This window comes from Anomaloglossus baeobatrachus, chromosome 3 (genome assembly GCF_048569485.1).
Source record: "Anomaloglossus baeobatrachus isolate aAnoBae1 chromosome 3, aAnoBae1.hap1, whole genome shotgun sequence".
Lineage (NCBI taxonomy): Eukaryota > Metazoa > Chordata > Amphibia > Anura > Aromobatidae > Anomaloglossus > Anomaloglossus baeobatrachus.
This window is the reverse complement of record NC_134355.1, coordinates 223,427,612-223,451,251: the sequence shown is the minus strand read 5'-3', so window position 1 is coordinate 223,451,251 and position 23,640 is coordinate 223,427,612. Positions and strand designations below refer to the sequence as shown.

Genomic DNA, 23,640 nt, shown 5'->3' with positions numbered 1-23,640 from the left:
CGGGAGAGTGACGACCAAAAAATGAAGCTGGACATTCAGCAACGACCGGCGACCTCACAGCAGGGGCCAGGTCGTTGCTGGATGTCACACACAGCGACGGGACGTCGCTGCAACGTCACAGAAAATGGTGACGTAGCAGCGACGTCGTTGTCGTTGTCGCTGTGTGTGACACCAGCTTTAGAGCACATATTTTTCTAGAAATGTTTGCAAACTCCATGTACAAAGCCCCTAAGTGCCAGAAGAGCAGAATCTCTCCAATAGACCCCATTTTTGAAATTACACCCCTCTAGGAATTTATGTACAGGTGTAGTGACGATTTTGACACCATAGGTGTTTTTACAGAAACAAATAGCAATGGATGTTTTTGAGTGAAAATTAAAATCTGCCATTGTAGTGCTCATATATTGTGTCCATGTGTCATAAATGTGTCCATTGATCCTAGCCCATTATTCTGGAGACAAGCACTCTGTAAATTAAGGGGGCTCTAATTACAGTAATAGCAAATGTGGATGTTAAGTGTGGCTTAAGTACACTGAAGGGCTCAGAAGGGATGGGGGAATTTGGTTTTGTGAGTGCAGAATTCACTGGATTTCAATTTGGGGTGGGGAGGCAGAAAGCTTTTCCAGAGCCTTTGTGTTGCATTACAACCCCCTGCATTTCCATTGACAGATGATGAACCTAAGTGGAGAGTTGGGTTGTTTTTTTTTTGGGAATGTAGTTGAAGTTTTCATTGTAAATATTTTACATAAAATTTTGGATCACAGTTATACTGTGCTCTATTCTGAACACTTACTTTACATTTCCATCTAAATTTCCAGATGACTTGATTCAGATAATACCCCCGAAGGATTCATTCCCTATAATGAGGTAGCAAAGTTACTCTGGCCTCTATCTGGCCTCTGTTCTGGGGAGTCCTTTTCAGAATTGCACCAAACTGTGACTGACCATGCTTATATGCACCACTGAAAAGATAGACACCACTGGATCATAGAACAGACTGAGTCCAAGGTGACTATCTGCCTCATTATAGTGAATGTTTCATCAAGGGTTTTGTCTGAATTCGTATTTCAGAGATTAACATGGAAATCCTGGTTTAAGCGCCCAGCTGGACAAATGTTAGCTGAGCTTTACTGCTATCTTTGGGAGGAAAAGTGAACAAATCAACAGCATTTTAAGAATTGGTTTCATTTTTTACGCAGTTCACCTTGCAATATAAGTGATTTGATTACATGGCTTTTTTATTCGGGTCAATGCAATTACAGATATACCAGATTTATATTGTCTATATTATATACTGTATATAGCTACTATTACACTTAAAAACATTTTTTCTTTTTCGCCAAAAATGTTTTTGCAGTGCTATATTTTGAGAACTAATTTTTCTATATTACTGCTGACAGAATGAGGGCACGCTTTTTGCGGGATGTCATGTGGGGCGTGCTTTTTGCGGGCTGAGTTACCAATTCTATAGGTACCATTTTTGGGTACATAACATTGATCGCTTTCTATTCCGATTTTTAGGAAACAGAGTCAACATGAAAAAGAAATCAGGAATTCTTTTCTATTTTATCTTTTTTACAATGTTCACAGTGTGCTAAAATTATTCTTCAGGTCGGTAGGATTACAGCGATACCACATTGATATAATTTTTTTAAGTTTTGTCACTTTTACACAATAAAAACTATTTCAGAAAAAAAAATGTTTTTGGATTGCTGTATCCTGAGATAAATATCTTTTTATTTTTTCACTAATGGAGCTGAATAACGGCTTGGTTTTTTTTTTGGAACAAGATGAAGTTTTCAGTGATACCATTTTTTTTACCATGCAACTTTTTGATCGTGTTTATTCCACTTTGTTTCTGGCGCTACGAACATGAAAATGTATTATTTTTTTAAACATTTATTTTTTACGGCGTTTACTGCAGGGGTTAAAGAGTGTGATAGTTTAATTGACCAGGTAGTTTTTCAAGCAGCAAAACTAAATATTTGATTTTTCATAAATATATGTATTTATTGGTTTAATTTTTAACTTTTAACATTATGTTCTTTATTTTGCATTTTTTTATACTTTTTACATTTTTTCCCCCTTTTTTTTAGTTCCTATATGGCACTTTTATTTTTTTATAACTTTTATTACTCTGATAACTGGTGTAATGCATTGTAATGCACATACATTGCAATGCATTACACCTGTGTTATACTGACAGAACGCTTTTAGACTACAATCAGGCCCCCATGATCACGTTGTGGGGGTACCGTATGATTCCCATGACGTAAGTTTACATTATTGTGCGCCAACTGACGTCAAATGTCATGAAAGGCTTAAATCATATTAGGTATCTTCTGTTACTAATAAAATATGCTTAGGATAGAAACACAATGGGCCCAATTCATGAAGGTGTCTGATAATTTCACACCGGTTTGAGCCAGCTTGGCCAAAATGGATGGGGGTTTGACAGAGCATGCCTCATATATTCATCAAAAATTGTGGTATAACTTACACCAGAAATGTTACTCCAGAGATGTGCAAAATTCATTAAGTGATGTGCTCCTCTTAATGAATTAGATACACCTTACTCCAACACACACATCATTATGACTGATGTGTAAAGTGCCAGACTTAAAGAGAACCAGTCGTCAGATTTGTCCCCTATAAATTGCGGCCACTACCAGTAAGCTCTTATATACAGCATTCTAGAATGCTGTACATACAGTTGAAACCAGAAGTTTACATACATTATCTAAAAAGACACATATGCATGTTTTTATCACTATCTGTCATGAAATCAGAATAAACATTTCCCATTTAGGTCAATTAGGAAGATAACCAAATTTATTTGTAGTTGCCAAATAGCAAAATAATGGGAGAGAGAATGTTTTAAGGCTGTTTTATTACTTTCTGAAAAGTCAAAAGTTTACATACATTTCACTAGTATTTGGTACCATTGCCCTTAAACTGTATGACTTGGGTCAAACATTTTGGATATCCTTCCACAAGCTTCTCACAATAGTTGGTAGGAATTTGGGCCCATTCCTCCTGAAAGAACTAGTGTAACTGAGCCATATTTGCAGGTCGCCTTACTTGCACTGGCCTTTTCAGCTTTGCCAATAAATTTTCAGTAAATTTTCAGAAAATGTTCTCAGGATTGAGATCAGGACTTTGTGATGTCCACTCCAAAACATTGACTTTGTTATCCTTAAGCCACTTTGTAACTAGTTTGTCAGTATGCTGCGGGTCATTGTTCATTTGGAAGTAACCTTTCCGCACAAGCTTTAAGTTCCCAGCTGATGTCTTGAGATGTTACTTCAGTATTGCCACATAATCTTCTTTCCTCATGATGCCATCTATTTTGTGAGGTGCACCAGTCCCTCCTGCAGCAAAACAACCCCACAACATGATGCTGCTACCCGGGTTTCACAATTGGGATAGTATTCTTAGGCTTCAAAACGTATCACTTTTTCCTCCAAACAGAACAATAGTCATCATAGCCAAATAGTTCAAATTTACTTTCGTCAGATCATAGGACATCTCCAAAAATTAACGTCTTTGTTCTTGTGTACATCTAAAAACATTAATCTGGCTTTTTTATGTTTCTTTTGGAGTAATGGCTTTTTTCTGGCAGAGTGGCCTTTCAGCACATGTTGATACAGTAGTCATTTCACTGTGGATAATGACACAATCTTACTAGCTTCCGCCAGCATCTTCACAAGGTCCTTTGCTTTGTTCTTGGGTTGATATGCACATTTCTGACCAAATCATGTTCATCTCTGATACACAGAAGCCGTTTCCTTTCTGAGTGGTATGATGGCTGGACAGTCCCGTCTTGTTTGTACTTGCATATACTGTAATTGATTGTATAGCTGAATGAGGCACCTTCAGGTATCTGGAAAGGATGAACCAGACTTGTGCAAGTTCACAATTATTTTCATGAGATCTTAGCTGATTTCTTTTGACTTTGATATGATGCTACACAAAAAAGCAGTGTGTTTCAGCTGTGCATCAAAATACATTCACATGTGTGTCTCTAATTAACTCAGATGTTGCCAATAAACCTATCAGAAGCTTCCAAAGACATGACATCATATTTGCTGTCACATATTGTTTAAAGACATAGTACTCTTGGTGTACGTAAATGTTTGAATTTGGAGAAAGTAATACAAATGCCTTAAAACAGTAACCTGTGACACCTGTGTCAGTGGTGACACGTTGGGCCATTTTTGCTAAAATACTGGGCAGGAACAGGCCGCTGCATCCCGATCTATAAGACAAGCCGTGGCCCCCGTCGATATAACTAAAACTGCATGTGCAATCTCTGAAAAGACCGGACCGGGGGGGGCACACATCCAGTTCTAGTATTAAATCATCGGCAGATGCGGCATGTCTCATAGATCTGGATGCGGCTGCAAGTAATTTTTGTTCTGTACCTTTAATTAGGGTCCTGGGTGAGATGTGCTGGCGTATGGGAAATCCGCATAATGTGGCATAAATAGGGGACATTATTGGAGGATAGAGCATTGCTTAAAGAAGTGGACAAGGATGGCACAAGAATGGACACATTACTACAAGGGTAACAAGATGGGCACATTACTACAAGGGACAAGATGGGCACATTACTACAGAGGACAACACAAAAGCATATGAATAATTTGGTCCATATTACCAACTTTTCTATGAAGGGTCACATAAAGAACAACAACATAATCCTACAAAAGACCTCCATAATTCCAAATTTCAGTATTGAATATTAGACTATATCAGTTATTTAGAAAAGCATCAATATAAATAGCCCATTAAAATGGTATGCATATGTGCACCTAAGCACACAGTTAGTATAAACATTCCATGACTCAAAATACCGCACTGACATGCAACAGAACTCACTGGCAAACCCTCAGGTAGCCAGTGTTCATCGTACATACAAGGAGAACCAGGCATCCAGGACCGGTACAGGCTGAATAACCTACCCAGGAGCCACTGCAGACCCCAAACTCATACACACAACCCTGCACCTCGACGCGTTTCGCTACCGCTTCGTCGGGAGGTGCAGGTATGGTGTATGAGGCTGCTTATAATCCCAGAGTAAAGGACTCACCATCCTATAGCGGCGCGCCGCGATCCTCCGGTGTCCATCCCCCACTGCGTCCGGCATCCCGGAACCGAGCGTGCGCATGCGCACAAACTCAGCACCTGATAGGTCGCCAGACAGAGAGGAGGAGAAAGAGACCAGAGCATCGCGCACGCACAGGATAGAAGTCATAATCGCCATTTTTAAAGAGGGCTATAGAAAGGGCAAAGCCATTATGGAGAACCTGTGCACATATAGAAACTGCAAATAGCGCAGGGGGGTGTGTATGAAATTCAGAGTCTGAGAACATGCATGACAATCATTATAAATCTTCATAATTAAGAATATAGATTAACACCTCGAACTGTGGGTATGTAAGTCACAGAGAGATCAATTAGCAATAAAGTGCATCAGTATAAATAGTCAAATGAAAAAATATATATATGTGCACCTATGTACACTTTCAATATGACCACTCTGTGACCCAAAACACCACACCGACATGCACCAGAGCTCATTGACAGACCCTCAGGTGGCCAGTGTCCATCAAACATAAAAAGAACCATGTACCCAGGACCAGTGCAGGCTAAATAACCTACACAGGAACCACTTCAGACCCCGAGCTCATACACACCACCCTGCCCCCAGAAGTACAACATCTGACATATTTAATTTAGTATCCATGGGATTATTTCATCCAATTCAGGAAATCCCCAAATCGGGTAGTCCAGCTTCCATGCAGTAGATTGGAAAATCTATGAAAAGGATTTAACTATCTATGTCCAGGGATACAAGCAAGCATGTCTAAAAAAATGTTTATGAAAAATAAAAAGAGTAATTAAAACATATGGTGAATAGGCAAACAACCAGAAATCCAAACACCCCCCTTAAAACACAGAACCATGAGCCAAGTTATATACTAGACCAAGAAGGGCTTGTAGCTGATGACATCATTAAGTCCCTTTGGTTTGACAGTGTCAAGAATTGTTATCCATCGGGCTTCTCTTTGATATAATAGATTTTTTAAGTCTCCCCCTCTCGCCCCAAGATGGATCTTCTCTATGCCCCTGAATTTTAACATTCGCCAATTACAATCATGTTTATCCTTAAAATGTTTTGGGATGTTTTTTAAGAGAAAAATTTCTTCTGGTTTTTGCATTTTAGCAGCATTTTTGATGTCCCGGATATGTTCCAACACTCGTACCCAAAATTCTAGGGTCGTCAGGCCGACATAAATTAATCCGCAAGGACAGATTGCCCAATACACAATCCCAGAGGATCGGCAATTGATAGGATGTACTATTTTGCACGTATTTTCCCAGGATGAGTCCCAGAACTCCACCGCACGGTCCATCTGGGGACAGGCCCCACAGTCACCACAGGACCGAGATCCCCATCTTGGACCCCTACTTATCCCAAAGAAATTTTTCTCAATTCCAGGGGCATAGTGACTTCTTACAATCTGATCCTTTAAAGTTTTGGCTCTACGGCCACTACGGGCTCCAGTGGACAAATGAGAGTGAGATGACCCTTCACCAGATGAGATTGACCCATTAGTTGAGTGAGATTTGGAGCGACTGATTGATCCCGATTTAAAGGTTTTATTTTGATGCCATTTAAAGACATTGGCATTTTGGTAATCAGTGACATCACGTTTTAATTTTTGTGCTTTCCCGTGGTGGACAGAACTTCTTCACCAATAGGACGGAGACTAGGAATTTTTCTAAGAGAAAACAGCGCGAGGATGTAGTGAAAAAATCATCTAATCAGGCGGATACCCTCAAGGTAATAAATCTTACTGATATAAAACTGACCAATGATCAAATAGATGTTTTACAACTGGGACTCTCCTCGCAAGTGGCTGATTTCGATGTTTTCACTGCCATCAAAGATCTGAATATATTTAGTCGGAAACTTTTATTTAAAAAATATTTTTCCAACACAGAGATGGGTGTATATTCTGATCTATCTACAGATGAAATTGAGGCAGTGAAGACCTTGGAATCGCTACTGGCAGAACAAGAGGAGGCTGGCTTAGCTGGTTTCCCTTCGTTTATTAAAAAGAAATCTACTGCATTTCCTCCCTTGTCAGCCTGTCCTGTGATTGATCTATTTACTAGATTAGTGACACAGGAATTTCGACGTCTGCCTCGCAGACGTACACATGACAACCTCAGCTATAAACAACGTGCTGCTCTGAGAGAGATAAAAAACATGAATAATGTGGTTGTGAAACAGGCTGACAAGGGGGGAAATATAGTTTTGTGGTCAAAAGTCAAATACGAAGCAGAAGCATTCAGGCAACTGAATGATACTGCTTGTTATACAAAACTTGAGGGTAATCCTTTGAAGAAATATCAGGGGGAACTATATGACCTACTCTTTTTGGCCTTTGAGAGGAGTATCATACCTAAGAACATCTTTGAAGGTTTAATAGTGGAACATCCAGTCATCCCCACGATTTACTTTCTGCCAAAAGTGCACAAAGATATAGAATGTCCCCCGGGAAGGCCAATACTCTCTGGGAACAACAGCTTGTGCGAGCCTGCATGCAAGTTCCTATTACTATTTAAAGCCACTAGTGAATACTCTCCCCTCGTACATCCAAGATTCAACAGAGTTTTTGAATCGGTTAGAGGGTATTATATTTGAGACTGATGTAATCATGGTGACCGCAGATGTTGAGTCGCTATACACGTCTATAGCTCATGATGATGGCATTGAGGCTGTGGACTTTTTTCTAAGAACTACGGAATTGGAAGTCCAGCTCATTCATCTCCTCCTGCTTTTATTAAAATGTATTCTTTATCATAATTTATTTTTATTTAAGGACCGCTTCTATCTCCAAGAGAGAGGAGTTGCGATGGGGGCGTCTTGTGCGCCCTCATACGCAAACCTCTTTCTTAGTTATTGGGAGCGGTCTACAATTTATCCTGATTCTGAGATGGGCGCAGTCCATATGTGGCTGCGCTTCATCGATGATATTTTTTTGATTTGGCAGGGGGAGATCAGTCAGCTGGACGTCTTTATGCAGCGACTCAATGTCAACAGTAACAACATTCATCTCACTTATGTTTACAGCAGTGAGAAGATCGATTACTTGGATGTACGGGTGTTTAAAGGAACCGATGGATCTTTGTGCACAGATATTTTCCGCAAAGAAACGGCAGTGAACTCATTCCTGAGTGCAAAATCATCACATCCTAAACAGGTGATTAGGTCTGTCCTGACAAGACAGTTTTTGCGGGCTCGTCGAGTGTGCTCCAATGATGCCTTGTTTGAAAAACAATCTATTGATTTAAAGAGACGTTTTAGGGCTCGTCACTATCATGAGCAGTCTATACAGGCTGGTTATGATAGAGCTAAGGATACTCTACGTACGTGAGGAATTATTGAGACATGGTAGAAAGAGTGGTAATGAGGATGTGACCCGCTTCATTACCCCCTACCATGCACAGTGGAGGGAGATGTCTGACATTGTCGGGAAGTATTGGTCAGTGCTTCTTACTGATAATGATCTTGCCAACATACTAACCCCCCGGCCCGCAATCACTCCTAAAAAAGCCAAAACTTTAAAGGATCAGATTGTAAGAAGTCACTATGCCCCTGGAATTGAGAAAAATTTCTTTGGGATAAGTAGGGGTCCAAGATGGGGATCTCGGTCCTGTGGTGACTGTGGGGCCTGTCCCCAGATGGACCGTGCGGTGGAGTTCTGGGACTCATCCCGGAAAATTCGTACAAAATAGTACATCCTATCAATTGCCGATCCTCTGGGATTGTGCATTGGGCAATCTGTCCTTGCGGATTAATTTATCTCAGCCTGACGACCAAAGAATTTCGGGTACGAGTGTTGGAACATATCCGGGACATCAAAAATGCTGCTAAAATGCAAAAACCCGAAGAAATTTTTCTCTTAAAAAACATCCCAAAACATTTTAAGGATAAACATGATTGTAATGATGTTAATGTGCGAATGTTAAAATTCAGGGGCATAGAGAAGATCCATCTTGGGGCGAGAGGGGGAGACTTTAAAAATCTATTATATCAAAGAGAAGCCCAATGGATAACAATTCTTGACACTGTCAAACCAAAGGGACTTAATGATGTCATCAGCTACAAGCCCTTCTTGGTCTAGGATATAACTTGGCTCATGGTTCTGTGTTTTAAGTGGGGTGTTTGGATTTCTGGTTGTTTGCCTATTCACCATATGTTTTAATTACTCTTTTTATTTTTTATAAACATTTTTTTAGACATGGCTGCTTGTATCCCTGGACATTGGAAAATCTTTGAAAAGGATTTAACTATCTACTGCATGGAAGCTGGACTACCTGATTTGGGGATTTCCTGAATTGGATGAAATAATCCCATGGATACTAAATTAAATATATCAGATGTTGTACTTCTGGGGGCATGGCGGTGTGTATGAGCTCGGGGTCTGAAGTGGTTCCTGTGTAGGTTATTTAGCCTGCACTAGTCCTGGGTACATGGTTCTTTTTATGTTTGATGGACACTGGCCACCTGAGGGTCTGTCAGTGAGCTCTGGTGCATGTCGGTGTGGTGTTTTGGGTCACAGAGTGGTCATATTGAAAGTGTACATAGGTGCACATATATATGTGGCTCATGGTTCTGTGTTTTAAGGGGGGTGTTTGGATTTCTGGTTGTTTGCCTATTCACCATATGTTTTAATTACTCTTTTTATTTTTTATAAACATTTTTTTAGACATGGCTGCTTGTATCCCTGGACATTGGAAAATCTTTGAAAAGGATTTAACTATCTACTGCATGGAAGCTGGACTACCCAATTTGGGGATTTCCTGAATTGGATGAAATAATCCCATGGATACTAAATTAAATATATCAGATGTTGTACTTCTGGGGGCATGGCGGTGTGTATGAGCTCGGGGTCTGAAGTGGTTCCTGTGTAGGTTATTTAGCCTGCACTGGTCCTGGGTACATGGTTCTTTTTATGTTTGATGGACACTGGCCACCTGAGGGTCTGTCAGTGAGCTCTGGTGCATGTCGGTGTGGTGTTTTGGGTCACAGAGTGGTCATATTGAAAGTGTACATAGGTGCACATATATATATTTTTTCATTTGACTATTTATACTGATGCACTTTATTGCTAATTGATCTCTCTGTGACTTACATACCCACAGATCGAGGTGTTAATCTATATTCTTAATTATGAAGATTTATAATGATTGTCATGCATGTTCTCAGACTCTGAATTTCATACACACCCCCCTGCGCTATTTGCAGTTTCTATATGTGCACAGGTTCTCCATAATGGCTTTGCCCTTTCTATAGCCCTCTTTAAAAATGGCAATTATGACTTCTATCCTGTCCGTGCGCAATGCTCTGGTCTCTTTCTCCTCCTCTCTGTCTGGCAACCTATCAGGTGCTGAGTTTGTGCGCATGCGCACGCTCGGTTCCGGGACGCCGGACGCAGTGGGGGATGGACACCGGAGGATCACGGCACGCCACTATAGGATGGTGAGTCCTTTACTCTGGGATTATAAGCAGCCTCATACACCATACCTGCACCTCCCGACGAAGCGGTAGCGAAACGCGTCGAGGTGCAGGGTGGTGTGTATGAGTTCGGGGTCTGCAGTGGCTCCTGGGTAGGTTATTCAGCCTGTACCGGTCCTGGATGCCTGGTTCTCCTTCTATGTACAATGAACACTGGCTACCTGAGGGATTGCCAGTGAGTTCTGTTGCATGTCAGTGCGGTGTTTTGAGTCATGGAGTGTTTATACTGACTGTGTGCTTAGGTGCACATATGCATACCATTTTAATGGGCTATTTATATTGATGCTCTTTATTAACAATTGATTTTTCTGTGACTTATATACCCATATTCTGATGTGTTTAAATCATGAAGATTTATATGATTATCATGTATGTGGTTATGTTTTTCTCAGACTCTGAATTTTGTACACACCCCCTGCATTGTTGCAGTTTTTATATATGCACGGTTCTGTACCTTACCCTGTCCTTGTTGCATTCTCGTAATACTTTGTGAAATTTTGTATGAAATAATAAATAATTTTCTAAATAACTGATATAGTCTAATATTCAATACTGAAATTTGGAATTATGGAGGTCTTTTGTAGGATTATACTAAAGAGGACAAGACTGGCAAATTACTACAAGGGACAAATTGGAAACATTACTACAATAGACAAGATGGGCACATTACTACAGAGGACAAGATGAGCACATTACTACAAGGGATAAGATAGGCACATTACTACAAGGGACCAGATGGGCACATTACTAGAAGGGTGACAAGATGGGCACATTACTAAAAAAGTAACAACATGCACACATTACTGCAAGGGTAACAAGATGGGCACATTACTACAAGGGACAAGATGGGCACATTACTACAAAGGACAACTTGGGAACATTACTACAGAGGACAAGATGGGCACATTACTACATAGGACAACATGGGCACATTACTACAAGGGACAAGATGGCACATTACTACAAGGGAAAATATGGGCACATTACTACAAGGGACAATATGGGCACATTACTACAAGGGACAAGATGGGCACATTACTACAGGGGACAAGATGGGACATTACCACAAGGGACAAGATGGGACATTACTAAAAAAGACAAGCAGGCCACATTACTACAAGGGACAAGATGGGCACATTACTACAGGGGACAAGATGGGCACCTTACTACAAGGGTGACAACATAGGCACATTACTACATTTTTGAGACAATGATGGGCACATAACTACATAATTGGGACAAGATGGGCCCATTACTACAGAATGGGGATATGATAGGCACATTACTACAGGGGACAAGATGGGCATATTACTACAGAGGACAAGATGGGCACATTACTACATAGGACAAGATGGACACATTACTAGAAGGGAAAAGATGGCACATTACTACAAGGGAAAAGATGGGCACATTACTACAAGGGTGACAACATGGGCACATTACTACAGGTTGGGGACAATGATGGACACAAATACAGAATGGGGACAAGATGGGCACATTACTACATGATGGGGACAAGTTGGGCACATTACTACAGAGGACAAGATGGGCACATTATCATGACTGCTGGGGTGGAAGGAGAAAGGAAATAATGATTATCTCCTCTCCTACACCCCTCCAGCAGTCGTTATCAGATAACTTTTTGTTAGTACAGCTACAAAGATCAAACAATTATGCATTTTTCGAGAAGTAACACACCACTCGAGTTATGCTCGTTTTTTTATGAATTTTGACATAGAAAGCTCAAAAATTAGCCACCACTACCTTACAACATTCTCTCTGTCTCATTATTCTGGCATTTGCCAAGTCTAAATAATTTTAGTAATCAAAATTGACCTAAAATTGGAAAGGTTTATTCGGATTTCATGTCAGATAGTGAAAAAACATGCATATGTGTTTGTTTAGATAGTGTATGTAAATTTATGGTTACAACTGTAAATGCCCAAGCTGATCTGTATAACATAAAAAACAGCTTTTATTATACTTATCTGCAGGGTGTTCTGGTCCGATGGGTGTTGCTGGTCTCGGTCTGGCGCCTTCTATCTTCTTACAATCACCATCCTCCTTCCATGCTCTATATGGATGATACATCCTACGTCATACAGACAGAGTCATCCATTGCACTCCTGCACACAAGCACTTTTCTGTGCCCTGCTGCAGGCACAGCAAAACACTGAAATGTGCAGGCACGTGGAAAGGTCAAAGAATGTCTGCACATGCGCCCTACAAATTTTGCTCTGCCAGGGCAGAAAGAAGTGCATGTGCACAGGAGCACAATGAACGACACTATGTGGATAACGTAGGATGCGTCATCCATATGGATCAGGGAAGGAGGATGGTGATTGCAGAAATAGTAGGCGATAGACCAAGACCAGTGATGCCCACCGGACTGGACCACCCCACAGGAGAGTATAATAAAGGTTGTTTTTAATGTTATACAGATCGGCTTGGGCACTTAATGGAGGTAGCCACAGCTTATAGGGGACAAATCAAATGACAGGTTCTCTTTAATGAATAGAGTTGTAAATCCTTTATCGTTGAAGAATTAAGGAGCTTGGACACTTTTATTTGTTAGTACAGTTTTCCTCATAAACTGACTAGCTCTTCTCACCATAAATTAGCTGCTGATGGAAAAGCATCTGACCAGACCAGCAGCTTTCCCATGTGAGGTGTTTTACATTTGAAGGAGGCAGATGGACTGGTCTGTTCACATACTCTTCCTCAGCAGCCATTTTATGGTCAGAAAAGCTGGTGAGTTCGTAAGGAAAGCTGCACTAACAAGAGAATATGTCTAACCCCACTAAGGACTATTCATATTGTACATTTTGTTCAGGTAGCAGGAAATGCTTCCAATGCTTATGCCGAAAGTATCCACAGACCACTTTACACCCAAAAGTACAGGGTCTTTTGGGCATCCACTAGCCTTGTAGAGATGCATATCTTTTTTTCGATGTATAGTCAGTTTTCTATACAGTTAGGCACTGCAAAAACTGCATACTATAGGGTTTAAGGGCAACATATTAAATTGTATGGCATTCAACTGAATATATCAAAGGTAAGATGTAATTCGGAAAAATCCTAGTCATGCACAATTGATGATATTCTATTTATCTCCATAGGAACTTTAAGTCAATCGAAAGAAATTACTATTTTTACAAGGTGAAAAAACACACTACGAAAACAGGAATTTGGGGCTACATATGAAAGGTGTCTTCAAAATTTTAACATATTTTACAACTTTGATAATAGAGCACTAAAATAATAAAAGATAACACCAAATTCGTATAACAATGCTACAGAAGACTTGGCGTAGCTTCACAAACTCTTGGGGCCTGATTCATTAAAACTAGGATTGTACAGTGTTAATGAAGAGCGAGGCTATCGTATCGTGCGCCTAATTTATAAAGAGGCACATGTCAATTACTAAATAAGCTACATCTTATCACTGTGCCTCCACCTGATTATTCCACTTAGGGACTGGAGGACATTTCTGGAGTAAGTTCCACTGCTGAAGTAGCATAACTTTCGAATACTTTGTCAGGCGGGCATGGTCATGCCCTGTCTCACCCATGCCCCACCCATTGAGGCAGATCTGGATGGGAATCGTGTGAAAATAACAAAAGTTTCTTAAGTTCTATGCAACTTCAAGATGTATAAAAAAAACAAAAAAACAAAACAAAACAGATTTTTCAAAGTGTTTTACTCCAGAAATCTGGTGAATACCCTCAGACTTCCTTTATTACATTTCAAAATTAACAACAGCATTTACAATGAAGTTTAAAGGTGACGAGCAATTGCTTTATATTGATAAAAGGATAGAAAATAATTTTCTTTTGTATGTCCAAAGTACAGTAATCCAAGCATTTTATAACGTGTTTTTATGAAAGCACATTTTGAATTCTTCAAAAGCAAGTTTACATTCTTGTTAATGATATGTGAAAGAAAAGATTTATTCATGTGCTCTATGTAACAAAGCAAAAAAAAAAAACAAGTGACATGTTTGTAAGCTTGTTTAAATTATAAATCACAGGGTCAGCAGGAATATATTTTTAGTTTATTTATGCCACAAAACTTGAAACTATATATTAGAACTTCCTCTATAGTGAGTTTCAAATTCCCTGCTTCCCTTTACTCTTTTAGGCTTCGTTCACACATTGCTGTTTTTGCTGTGATTATAATAGTATGATAGCGTTTTTACCACAATATTAGAAAATGGTGGCAGCACGATTGCAGCAAAGAAAGAAAAAACATAACATGGGAATTGGAGCTAAATGAAAAAACTCTGATTACCTGCAGATTGTTGGAGTAAATTGAGCCAAATTTTTAAACAATCTAAAAATAAATTACTGCTGTTTGAACTGCGTCCAAATCAGAAAGTGAAACATCGTTTTCCCCAACAGCTCATGCTTTTCAAAAGTGATAAGTGGTGATAAAATATCAAATGTTTGAACAATTTTGGTTGAATATGTACCCAAAGTGTTGTAAGGCGCTTAATAAATGTGGCCCTATGATTGTCAGGAAAGTAAGAAAAGACCATCCTTCTAAAAGGGTCTTCACAGCAGTGCTGTGGCCTGCCAAGGCAATGCACAAAATGGATTTCTAGAGGCAACATGTAGACCAGAGAAATATGATAAAGTATGGTTCCTTATTAAAGTAGTGTACAATAAAAAAAACCAAGACTGGGCTTTAAAAAAAAAATTAATAATTAAATTATAAATATTGGAAAAAATACCACACATTTGCAGGTTTTCAAAGACAGTAGCAGAAATACCTTCCTTTAAGACAATATAGGTCTCACTCCACTTCAAATCCTCATACATTTCAGTAAAACAGACATATTTAGAGTATTATCTTACCGAACACCACCATTTTCCAGTCCTCCAGCAACAACATTTACAGATATTCCTTCTGGTTGGTTTGAAAACGCAATACAGGAAACTATCTCTCTGCAATGTACATGTCCAATAAGTTCACCATTCACAGTCCAAAGTCTCAGGTCACTGCCACCACCCACTGGAAAGATGAAGAAAATAAACATTGTTTCATGCACTCTTCATTCTGATATATGCTTACAATACCCTTATTACTTTTTTAGATATGTAATCCTAATTTCTAGTAGGAAAACAGTATTTGCTTCCCTGAGTGCACAATCGTTTATGTATATGTAGCAATAGGATTACTCTATCCTAGGTGCTTTAGTTTACATTTATCAACATCTCATTTGCTAAGTGTCTGCCAAATCTGACATCTTATCGAGATTGTTTTGTAATATTGTACTATCAAGGTCAGTTTTTCATATCCTACATAGTTTGGTGTCATCAGTAAAGGATGACACTTTATTAATGACCTTGTGGATGGGATTTAAAGTAAAGAGATTAAAAAGAATCGGTCCTAGCACAGATCCCTGTGGTACCCCACTGCTGACTATAGCCCAATTAGAGAATATACCATTTATGACTACTCTTTGTTTCCTATCTTTTAGCCAATTCCTTACCCAACTGCATATAGCTTCCCCTAGTCCCTGCTTCTGGAACTTAATTACAAGACTGTTATGTGGTACAGTATCAAAGGTCTTTGCAAAGTCTAAATAAATCACATCAGCTGCATTACCTTTCTTAGTTAAAGAGTGTATAGAAAAAAAGAATCTACTAGATTGGATTGTAAAAAAAAAACAATATGTAGAGATAAAATGACTTATTAAAAGATTAGAAAAACAAAAAAGAAAGAAAAAAATAGCAGGTAAGATTAATTACGCATTATGGCAGCCAGTAGGATAAGAAAAAAAAAAGAGATTCTGCGTAATAAGTGGCACCATCTTGTCTTATGTGATGATATCAGATGAATTGTTAGGGTAGGGATAGTCTTGTTGCCAACATATCTTCTAAATTGAGGTACTTGGTGAGAAGTAGGTTCAAAAACTTCCATCAAATATGATTTATTATTTATTATTATATTGCTCCAAGGTAATGTAATGTACAAATGTTCAATGTATAACTTCTTGCTTAAACCTCAACTTTTTCTAATTCTAAGGGCTTATGCACATGATTGTTAATATCAGATGAGTGCTATCCAAGTGCAGTCTGATTTTCTACAGACTGACATAATGGAGGGGATGGAGATTCTTTTTTCCCCACTCTCCACCTCAGAGAAAAACTGGATTCAGATCTGATCAAACACCCCTTTTTATTTTAATTGGGGAAAAAACAACTGTGTGCACCTACCCTAAAGAAGATAAAACACTGTTTATCAAAGATTTCCTTAATTGCAAATTCTCAATTGTGGTGTATGCTACATATCCCTGTGAAAAAAAGTGAATAGCTAAAGCTGCTTTCACACATCCGTTTTTTGCTGAGCGGCACAATACGGCGCATTGCAGAAAAACGCAACCGTTTTTTTTTTGCCGCCGGTTGCGTTTTTTCCGCATAGACTTGCATTAGCGCCGTATTGTGCCGCATGGCCTTGCGTTGCTTCCGGTTTTTGCCGGTTGTGGCATATTTAGCCCATGCGGCGGCTGGATGGAACATTGCCTGGCACTTTTTTTTTGTGCGGCGAAAAAAACGCATCGTGACAAATCCGGCGCGATGCGGCGCAAATTACAATGCAAGCCTATGGACGCCGGATGCGGCGTCCTGCGGCAAAAAACGCATCCGGCGACTGGATGCGTTTTTTTGCACTGCGCATGCTTAGTATCAAGCCGCATCCGTCAAAAAACGGACGGGCCGCATGGAAAAACGTATGCAACGGATCCGTATTTTTCGCCGAATCCGTTGCATAGGTTTTTGAGCCGGATTGAGCCGCACTGCAAAAACTGGATGTGTGAAAGCAGCCTAAAACAAAATTACTCCTAAGGACACGCTCACATGGGCGTATATATCTAATGAGTGCTATCGGATTGTTTATTGGATAGCACTCTGACTAAAGTTATTCAATGGGGCAGTGCTGATGCCTTATTTGTTACAATGACAGAACCTGTTCACTCCAGGGGTGGACAATTAATTTTCCCTTCGGGCCATGTGAGAGATCGTGACCAGTGTGGAGGGACAAATTAGTAGGCTGAAATTAATTCTACTCAATATTAATATTAACATATTAATTACAATTAATAATATAAAATACTAATTAGATCACTTAATATTGAGCAGAATTAAGTATGCTGACATACCCCATATACCGTATGAGCCCACATATAAAAATAGCAGCCACCCAGGATTGTAGCATCCATTAAATGAAAAAATCCTGGAACTTCCCAGCTCATCTCGATTGCCCCAGTGCAGGGGCAATTAGAGTAATAAGGGTTTAATGACAGCTCACAGCTGCCACTAAGCCCTGTGAGCTTCAGGCAGAGACTGAGCCGCAGTCATTAGCGGTGACATCATTAAGGTTATTTGCAGCTACAGCTGGAAGTTCCTACAGTCCTCCACCTGTGACTGCAGGTAACCAGACCTTGAGTGACCTTATTGAACTTAGTGACCTCACCTCAGGTGAGGTCACCAAGTTCACAGACCTGCATCTCCTAGCAGAATACCACATTTTTTTGCCAAGAGATGCAGATTTGGTGCTGAAATTTTTATACCATATTCCTGCACCAAATCTATACCTCCTGGAAAAAAAACGCATCACTATCGCATCAAAACTGCAAAAATGGTTTTGATGCCAGGAGGTGCAAATTTGGTGCAGAAATGTTTGCACCAGATTTTCACCTCCTGGCAGAAAACTGCACCGAAATGGTGTGAAAACCATTTTTGTTTATTTTTTGGCCATGAGATGCAGATTTGGCGCTGAAATTTTTGCAGTATATTCCTGCACCCAATCTACACCATCTGGCAATAAAAAAAAAAAACGCATCAAAACACCATGTGGTTTTTATGCAATAATGATGCGATTTTTTTTGCCATGAGGTGTAGATTTGGTGCAGGAATAAGGTGTAAACATTTTAGCACTAAATCTGCATCTCTTGGTCAAAAAATGCACAAAAACTGTTTTCACACCATTTCAGTGCAGTTTTCTGCCAGGAGGTACAAATGTAGTGCTTAAATCTGGTGCAAACATTTCAGCAACAAATTTGCACCTCCTGGCATAAAAAATGTGCAATTTTTTGACAAGACATGCAGATTTGTGGCTGAAATTATTTTTATACCATATTCCTGCACCAAATCTATACCTCCTGGCAAAAATAAAAATCACACCACTATTGCATCAAATGGTGTTTTTTGACAGGACTCAGGAGGTGTAGATTGGGATAGGAATATGCTGTAGAAATTGAGGTTGCAACAAATCTGCATCACTTTCCAAAAAAAAAGTGTTTTTTTGCCAGGAGATACAGGTCTGTGAACTCAGTTAACTCACCTGAATGAGGTCACTCAGTTCAAAGAAGTCATCTGAGATCAGGTTACCTGCGGTCATAGGTGGAGGGACCGTGGGAACCTCCAGCTGTGACCACAAATAACCTAAATGACGTCACCATTCAACACTGCGGCTCATTCTGTACCTGAAGCCGACAGCGTGCTCTCATATTCTATGCCCGCACGCTGTAACTTGAGATGTATCAGAATTGTGTAACATTGGGCTGTGGAAATGAAAATGTATTTTTTTTCCACTACAATGTTGTTTTAGCCCCAAGTTTTTAATTTTCAAAAGGGCTATTAGGAGAAAATCGACAAAACAATTTGTTACACAATTTCTCCTTAGTGTGCCAATATCCTATATGTTGTCGGGAACCACTTTTCAGGCAAAGTACAGAGTAAGGTCAGAAGGGAAGTAGAGCCATATTGAAATGCAGAATTTTCTAGAACTTTTGTAGGTATCATTTCACATTGAAATGAGTCCCTGGGCTGCTAAATGTGCACAACCTTCTATAAGTGACACCATTTTACAAACTGCACCACTTGGTAAATACAACTAGTGATGTAGTGAGCATATTGACATAAGTGATGCGTCACAAAATTTTATACTATTGAGTGGTGAAGAAATAATAATTTAATTTTTGTCACTAAAATACTCTTTTAGCCCCAGATTTTCCATTTTTATGCTAAGTGCACACACTGCATTTTTTTGACGCTGCGTTTTTGTCCGTTTTTTAGCGTTAAAAACGTACAGAAACGCAGCGTCTTTAAAAAACGCATGAAAAAACGCATGCGTTTTTGGCTGCGTTTAGCTGCGTTTTTTTTCTCACTGCGTTTTTCTGCTTTTTTTTTATCAGTGAACATTGCCATTAAAGATTGTTGAAAAGAAAAAAAAAAAAAAAAAAGGTCAGATGTCTGATCTCCACTAGTGTATGCAGGAGAGCAGACAGCTGCAGAACTACAAGGCTCAGCATGCACCATCCAAGACTGTATGCTGGAGGGAGAGGCAGGGGGAGCAGACCTACAGCATACTCCATCCACTAGTGGATGCAGGAGAGCAGACAGCAGCTGAAGAACTACAAGGCTCAGCAAGCTGCATCCAATAGTGGATGCAGGAGAACAGACAGCAGCTGCAGAAGTACAAGGCTCAGCATACTCCATCCAATAGTGTATGCAGGAGAGCAGACAGCAGCTGTCGAACTACAAGGCTCAGCATCCTCCTTCCAGGACTGTATGCAGGATTTCTTTGCCCCCCCAAACAAAAAAATGATGTGGGCTTCGCCATATTTTTGTATGCTAGCTGGGTACAGCAGGCAGGTACGGGCTGCCCCCAACCCCCAGCTGCCTATTTGTACCCGGCTGGGAACCAAAAATATAGGGAAGCCCTTTTTTTTTTTTTTTTTTAATTATTTCATGAATTTCATGAAATTAAAAAAAAAAATGACGTGAGCTTCGCCTAATTTTTGTGTCCAGCCGGGTACAACTAGGCAGCTGGGGATTGGAATCCACAGAGCAAGGTGCCCATGCTTTCTGGGCACCCCCGCTGCGAATTGCAGTCCGCAGCCACCTCCAGAAAATGGCGCTTTCATAGAAGCGCCATCTTCTGGCGCTGTATCCAACTCTTCAGCTGCCCTGGTGACGGTGGCTCGCTGGGTAATAATGGGGTTAGGGCTAGCTTTATATTATCAGCTGGCCCTAAGCCCGAAACTCTTGGTGTCACGCCAATATTAGACATGGCCACCATGAATTTCTAGTAAAGATAAAAAAAAAACCCCACAACACACAGAATTTTTTTTTTATTAGAAATAAAACACAACACAATTAGTGACTCCATCTTTATTGAAATAAAGAACCCCCCTCTGCAGTAATCCTGGGTCAAGGGTCCCGAGCCATCCAATCTGGATCCAATATCATCTGATCGGTTTGCTGGAAGGCAAAGCGATCAGATGATGGGTCAGGATCAAGGAAGTGAATCACATCACACAGCAGCTGATTGTATAAAAACCGTTTATACAATCAGCTGATGCATCAGTGCAAAAAAAAATAAAATACTCACTTATGTGCTGATTACCGGCAGCTCCTGGAGCGAGTCTGATCCCGTCCGATCGCTGCAGGAGCTGCCGGTAATCAAGGATGAAGTCTCCTGACGGCATCCGCTGATAGGTTAAACCGGCCGGGCGCCCGCGTCACCGCAAGACTTACGATCAGCTGACGCGTCAGGTGACTGCATCAGGTGATCCATCGCCAGGTCCTGCAGCTATCGGAGGTGTCCCGGCCGTCTGCACACAGCTGGAGCGGCGGTACCGGGAGAGGAGCTGGGAGCGGGCATGGCACTGGGAGTCTGCAGACAGGTGAGTATGACATTTTTTTTTTTTACTGTTCACTTTTGATTTCGCAGCTGTCTCCACCTCCCGCCCAAACATGGCGCCGCACGGCAGCAGACATGCACAGGACTGGAGGTGGAAGTGGCGGTGATGGTACCGGGAGGATTCACGCGTCTGTGTTTACTGACAGAAGGAATCCTCTTCCTGTACATGTCCCTTTACTGCCCACCCCTTGCATGTATAGCTGCGTTTTTGGTCTTAGAAACGCAACAAAATGCCCAAAACGCAGCTATAATAACAATTTGCGTTTCTCATTGCGTCTTTCAACATCCCATTGCACTCAATGGATGAAAAATGCGGTGAAAAACGCGGGAATAATTGACATGCTGCATTTTTGTGGTCACCACAAAAACGCAGCTGAAATTAAATGCTGTGTGCAGACAGGAAAAATTAAAACTCATAGACATTGCTGGGGGAAGCAAAGTCATGCAGTTTTCTGGGCAAAAACGCACCCAAAAAATGTGCAAAAACACCACGAAAAATGCACTGTGTGAACTTACCCTTACAATGGGAAAAAGGGTAAAAAAAGGTCCCATAACGTGTTACACAATTTCTCCTGAACATGGCAATGCCCCTTAAATGTGACAATACAGCATTGTTTGGCCACACAGCAGGAGTAAAACAGCCCTTTTTGACTTTTGCGCTGCAGATTTTCCTAGAATAGTTTGTGGACTCTATTTGCAGAGCCCCTAAGTGCCAGAAGAGCAGAAACCCCCCTCAAGAGACCTCTTATTGAAATTGACACGCATATGTAAAAAGCTGTGATTTGGCTGTAAAAAAAAACAACAAAAAACCCCAGCTGAAACATATTATTATTTTTATTATTATTATTATTATTTATTTATAGAGCACCATTAATTCCATGGTGCTGTACATGAGAAGGGGTTACATACAGAATACATACACAAGTTACAGTAGACAGACTAGTACAGAGGGAAGAGGGCCCTACCCTTGCGGGCTTACATTCTATAGGATTTTGGGGAGGAGACAGTAGGTTTTTTGTCTATCTGCCAGAGTCGGGGTGTAAGACTGGCAAGTAACTGTTCAAATTAAGTTTGAAAAATATTCAGTAATTTGGCATAAATGTTTTTTGAGTATTTGAACAATTCTGACAGAGTTGGCTGTAATGAATCCATCTATATTTCTAAGTTTTATTGTGGATAAGGGGGGGTGATTTTTTTTCTAGTCTTTAAGTTTGTTTATGAATAGTGGGCTTGGCACATTATAGAATAAAACCTCTGGTTAGTCCTGCAGATAAGCTTTTCTACATTTGCAATGAGTAAGAAGTTGAGCTCAACATGTTAGGAAAAACATGGGTTCAAACTGTGCAGAAGGACATGTTATTCATTCTCTTTGTGTTGTGTCAAATTGTGATTGTAAGGTGGATATTTTAGTGTTCCTTAGTAGTGATTGGCGAACCCCCCGATGTTCGTGTTCGGGAGACTTGTCCAAACTTTTTGTAAAGTTCGAGTTCTGAGATAACACGAACTTGCGTCCGAACCCTGAACTTGGACTTTAAAGTTATAGGATGGGGCGGGGGGGAGGGGGGGGGCTGTAAAATAAAGAATACAGTTAATAATAAACATTGTCATTATACTTACCGCTCCTTCGACGCATCCTGCAGATCCGTTATCTCCCGGACGCTTCTGCTTCTGGGTCCAATCATTAACTTCCGGGGGGTATTCACTGCACTGCTTGTCACTCAGCAGTCTTCGGCCATGTTTGCGGTGACGTCAGGGTTCACACGAGTCCATGAGCCATGGACTCAATTGAACGTTGACTGTCACTGTGCGAATCTCGCATCGGTATCACCCGTCACGGCGCAGAATCTCCTTACACGAGCGGGTCGGTTGCATGTATTTCCATGCATATTACACTGAAGAAAAGGTTCTATTTGAAACGTGCATTGAGGCTGTGGAGGGTTTTCCTGATTTTGTGGACTTGTAAGTTAACTCAGCGAATATGTGCACTTTACAATGCCATTGTTACTTTGAGGCAACTAAAAAAATTTTTTTCCTACGGCCATCTGTGCAATAATCTAGAATATATTAGCATGTTGTAGTTTTCTGCATTCTCGATGGTATTATTCTTTTTGTAGTGATATAATTTACTTGTACTAAAGCCGCTTGAGCGATGCATTAAACCGGTTAGTATAAATCTATTTTGGCCGCTGGTGCAAAAAGCTAGGATTGGTGTAATTAAATTTCATTTATATTTCCTGTGCCGCCTGTATACATTTTTATGTACATTTGTGCAGTAATGTGGAATATGTATCTGTATTTTGTGGTTTCCTGCATTCTTGATGGAATTGCACTTTTAG

At 40.3% G+C, this 23,640-nt stretch overlaps 1 protein-coding gene across 3 annotated transcripts in view; it reads right to left on the bottom strand.

Annotated features, from left to right (window-relative positions):
• Positions 1-23,640, bottom strand: part of LYST (lysosomal trafficking regulator) — a 1,763,279-nt gene that overhangs the window by 156,212 nt on the left and 1,583,427 nt on the right. For all 3 annotated transcript variants that reach the window (XM_075339737.1, XM_075339736.1, XM_075339738.1), the window contains exon 50: positions 15,451-15,607. In XM_075339737.1, the coding sequence (XP_075195852.1) occupies positions 15,451-15,607 (157 nt within the window). The remainder of the gene's footprint in view (positions 1-15,450; positions 15,608-23,640) is intronic.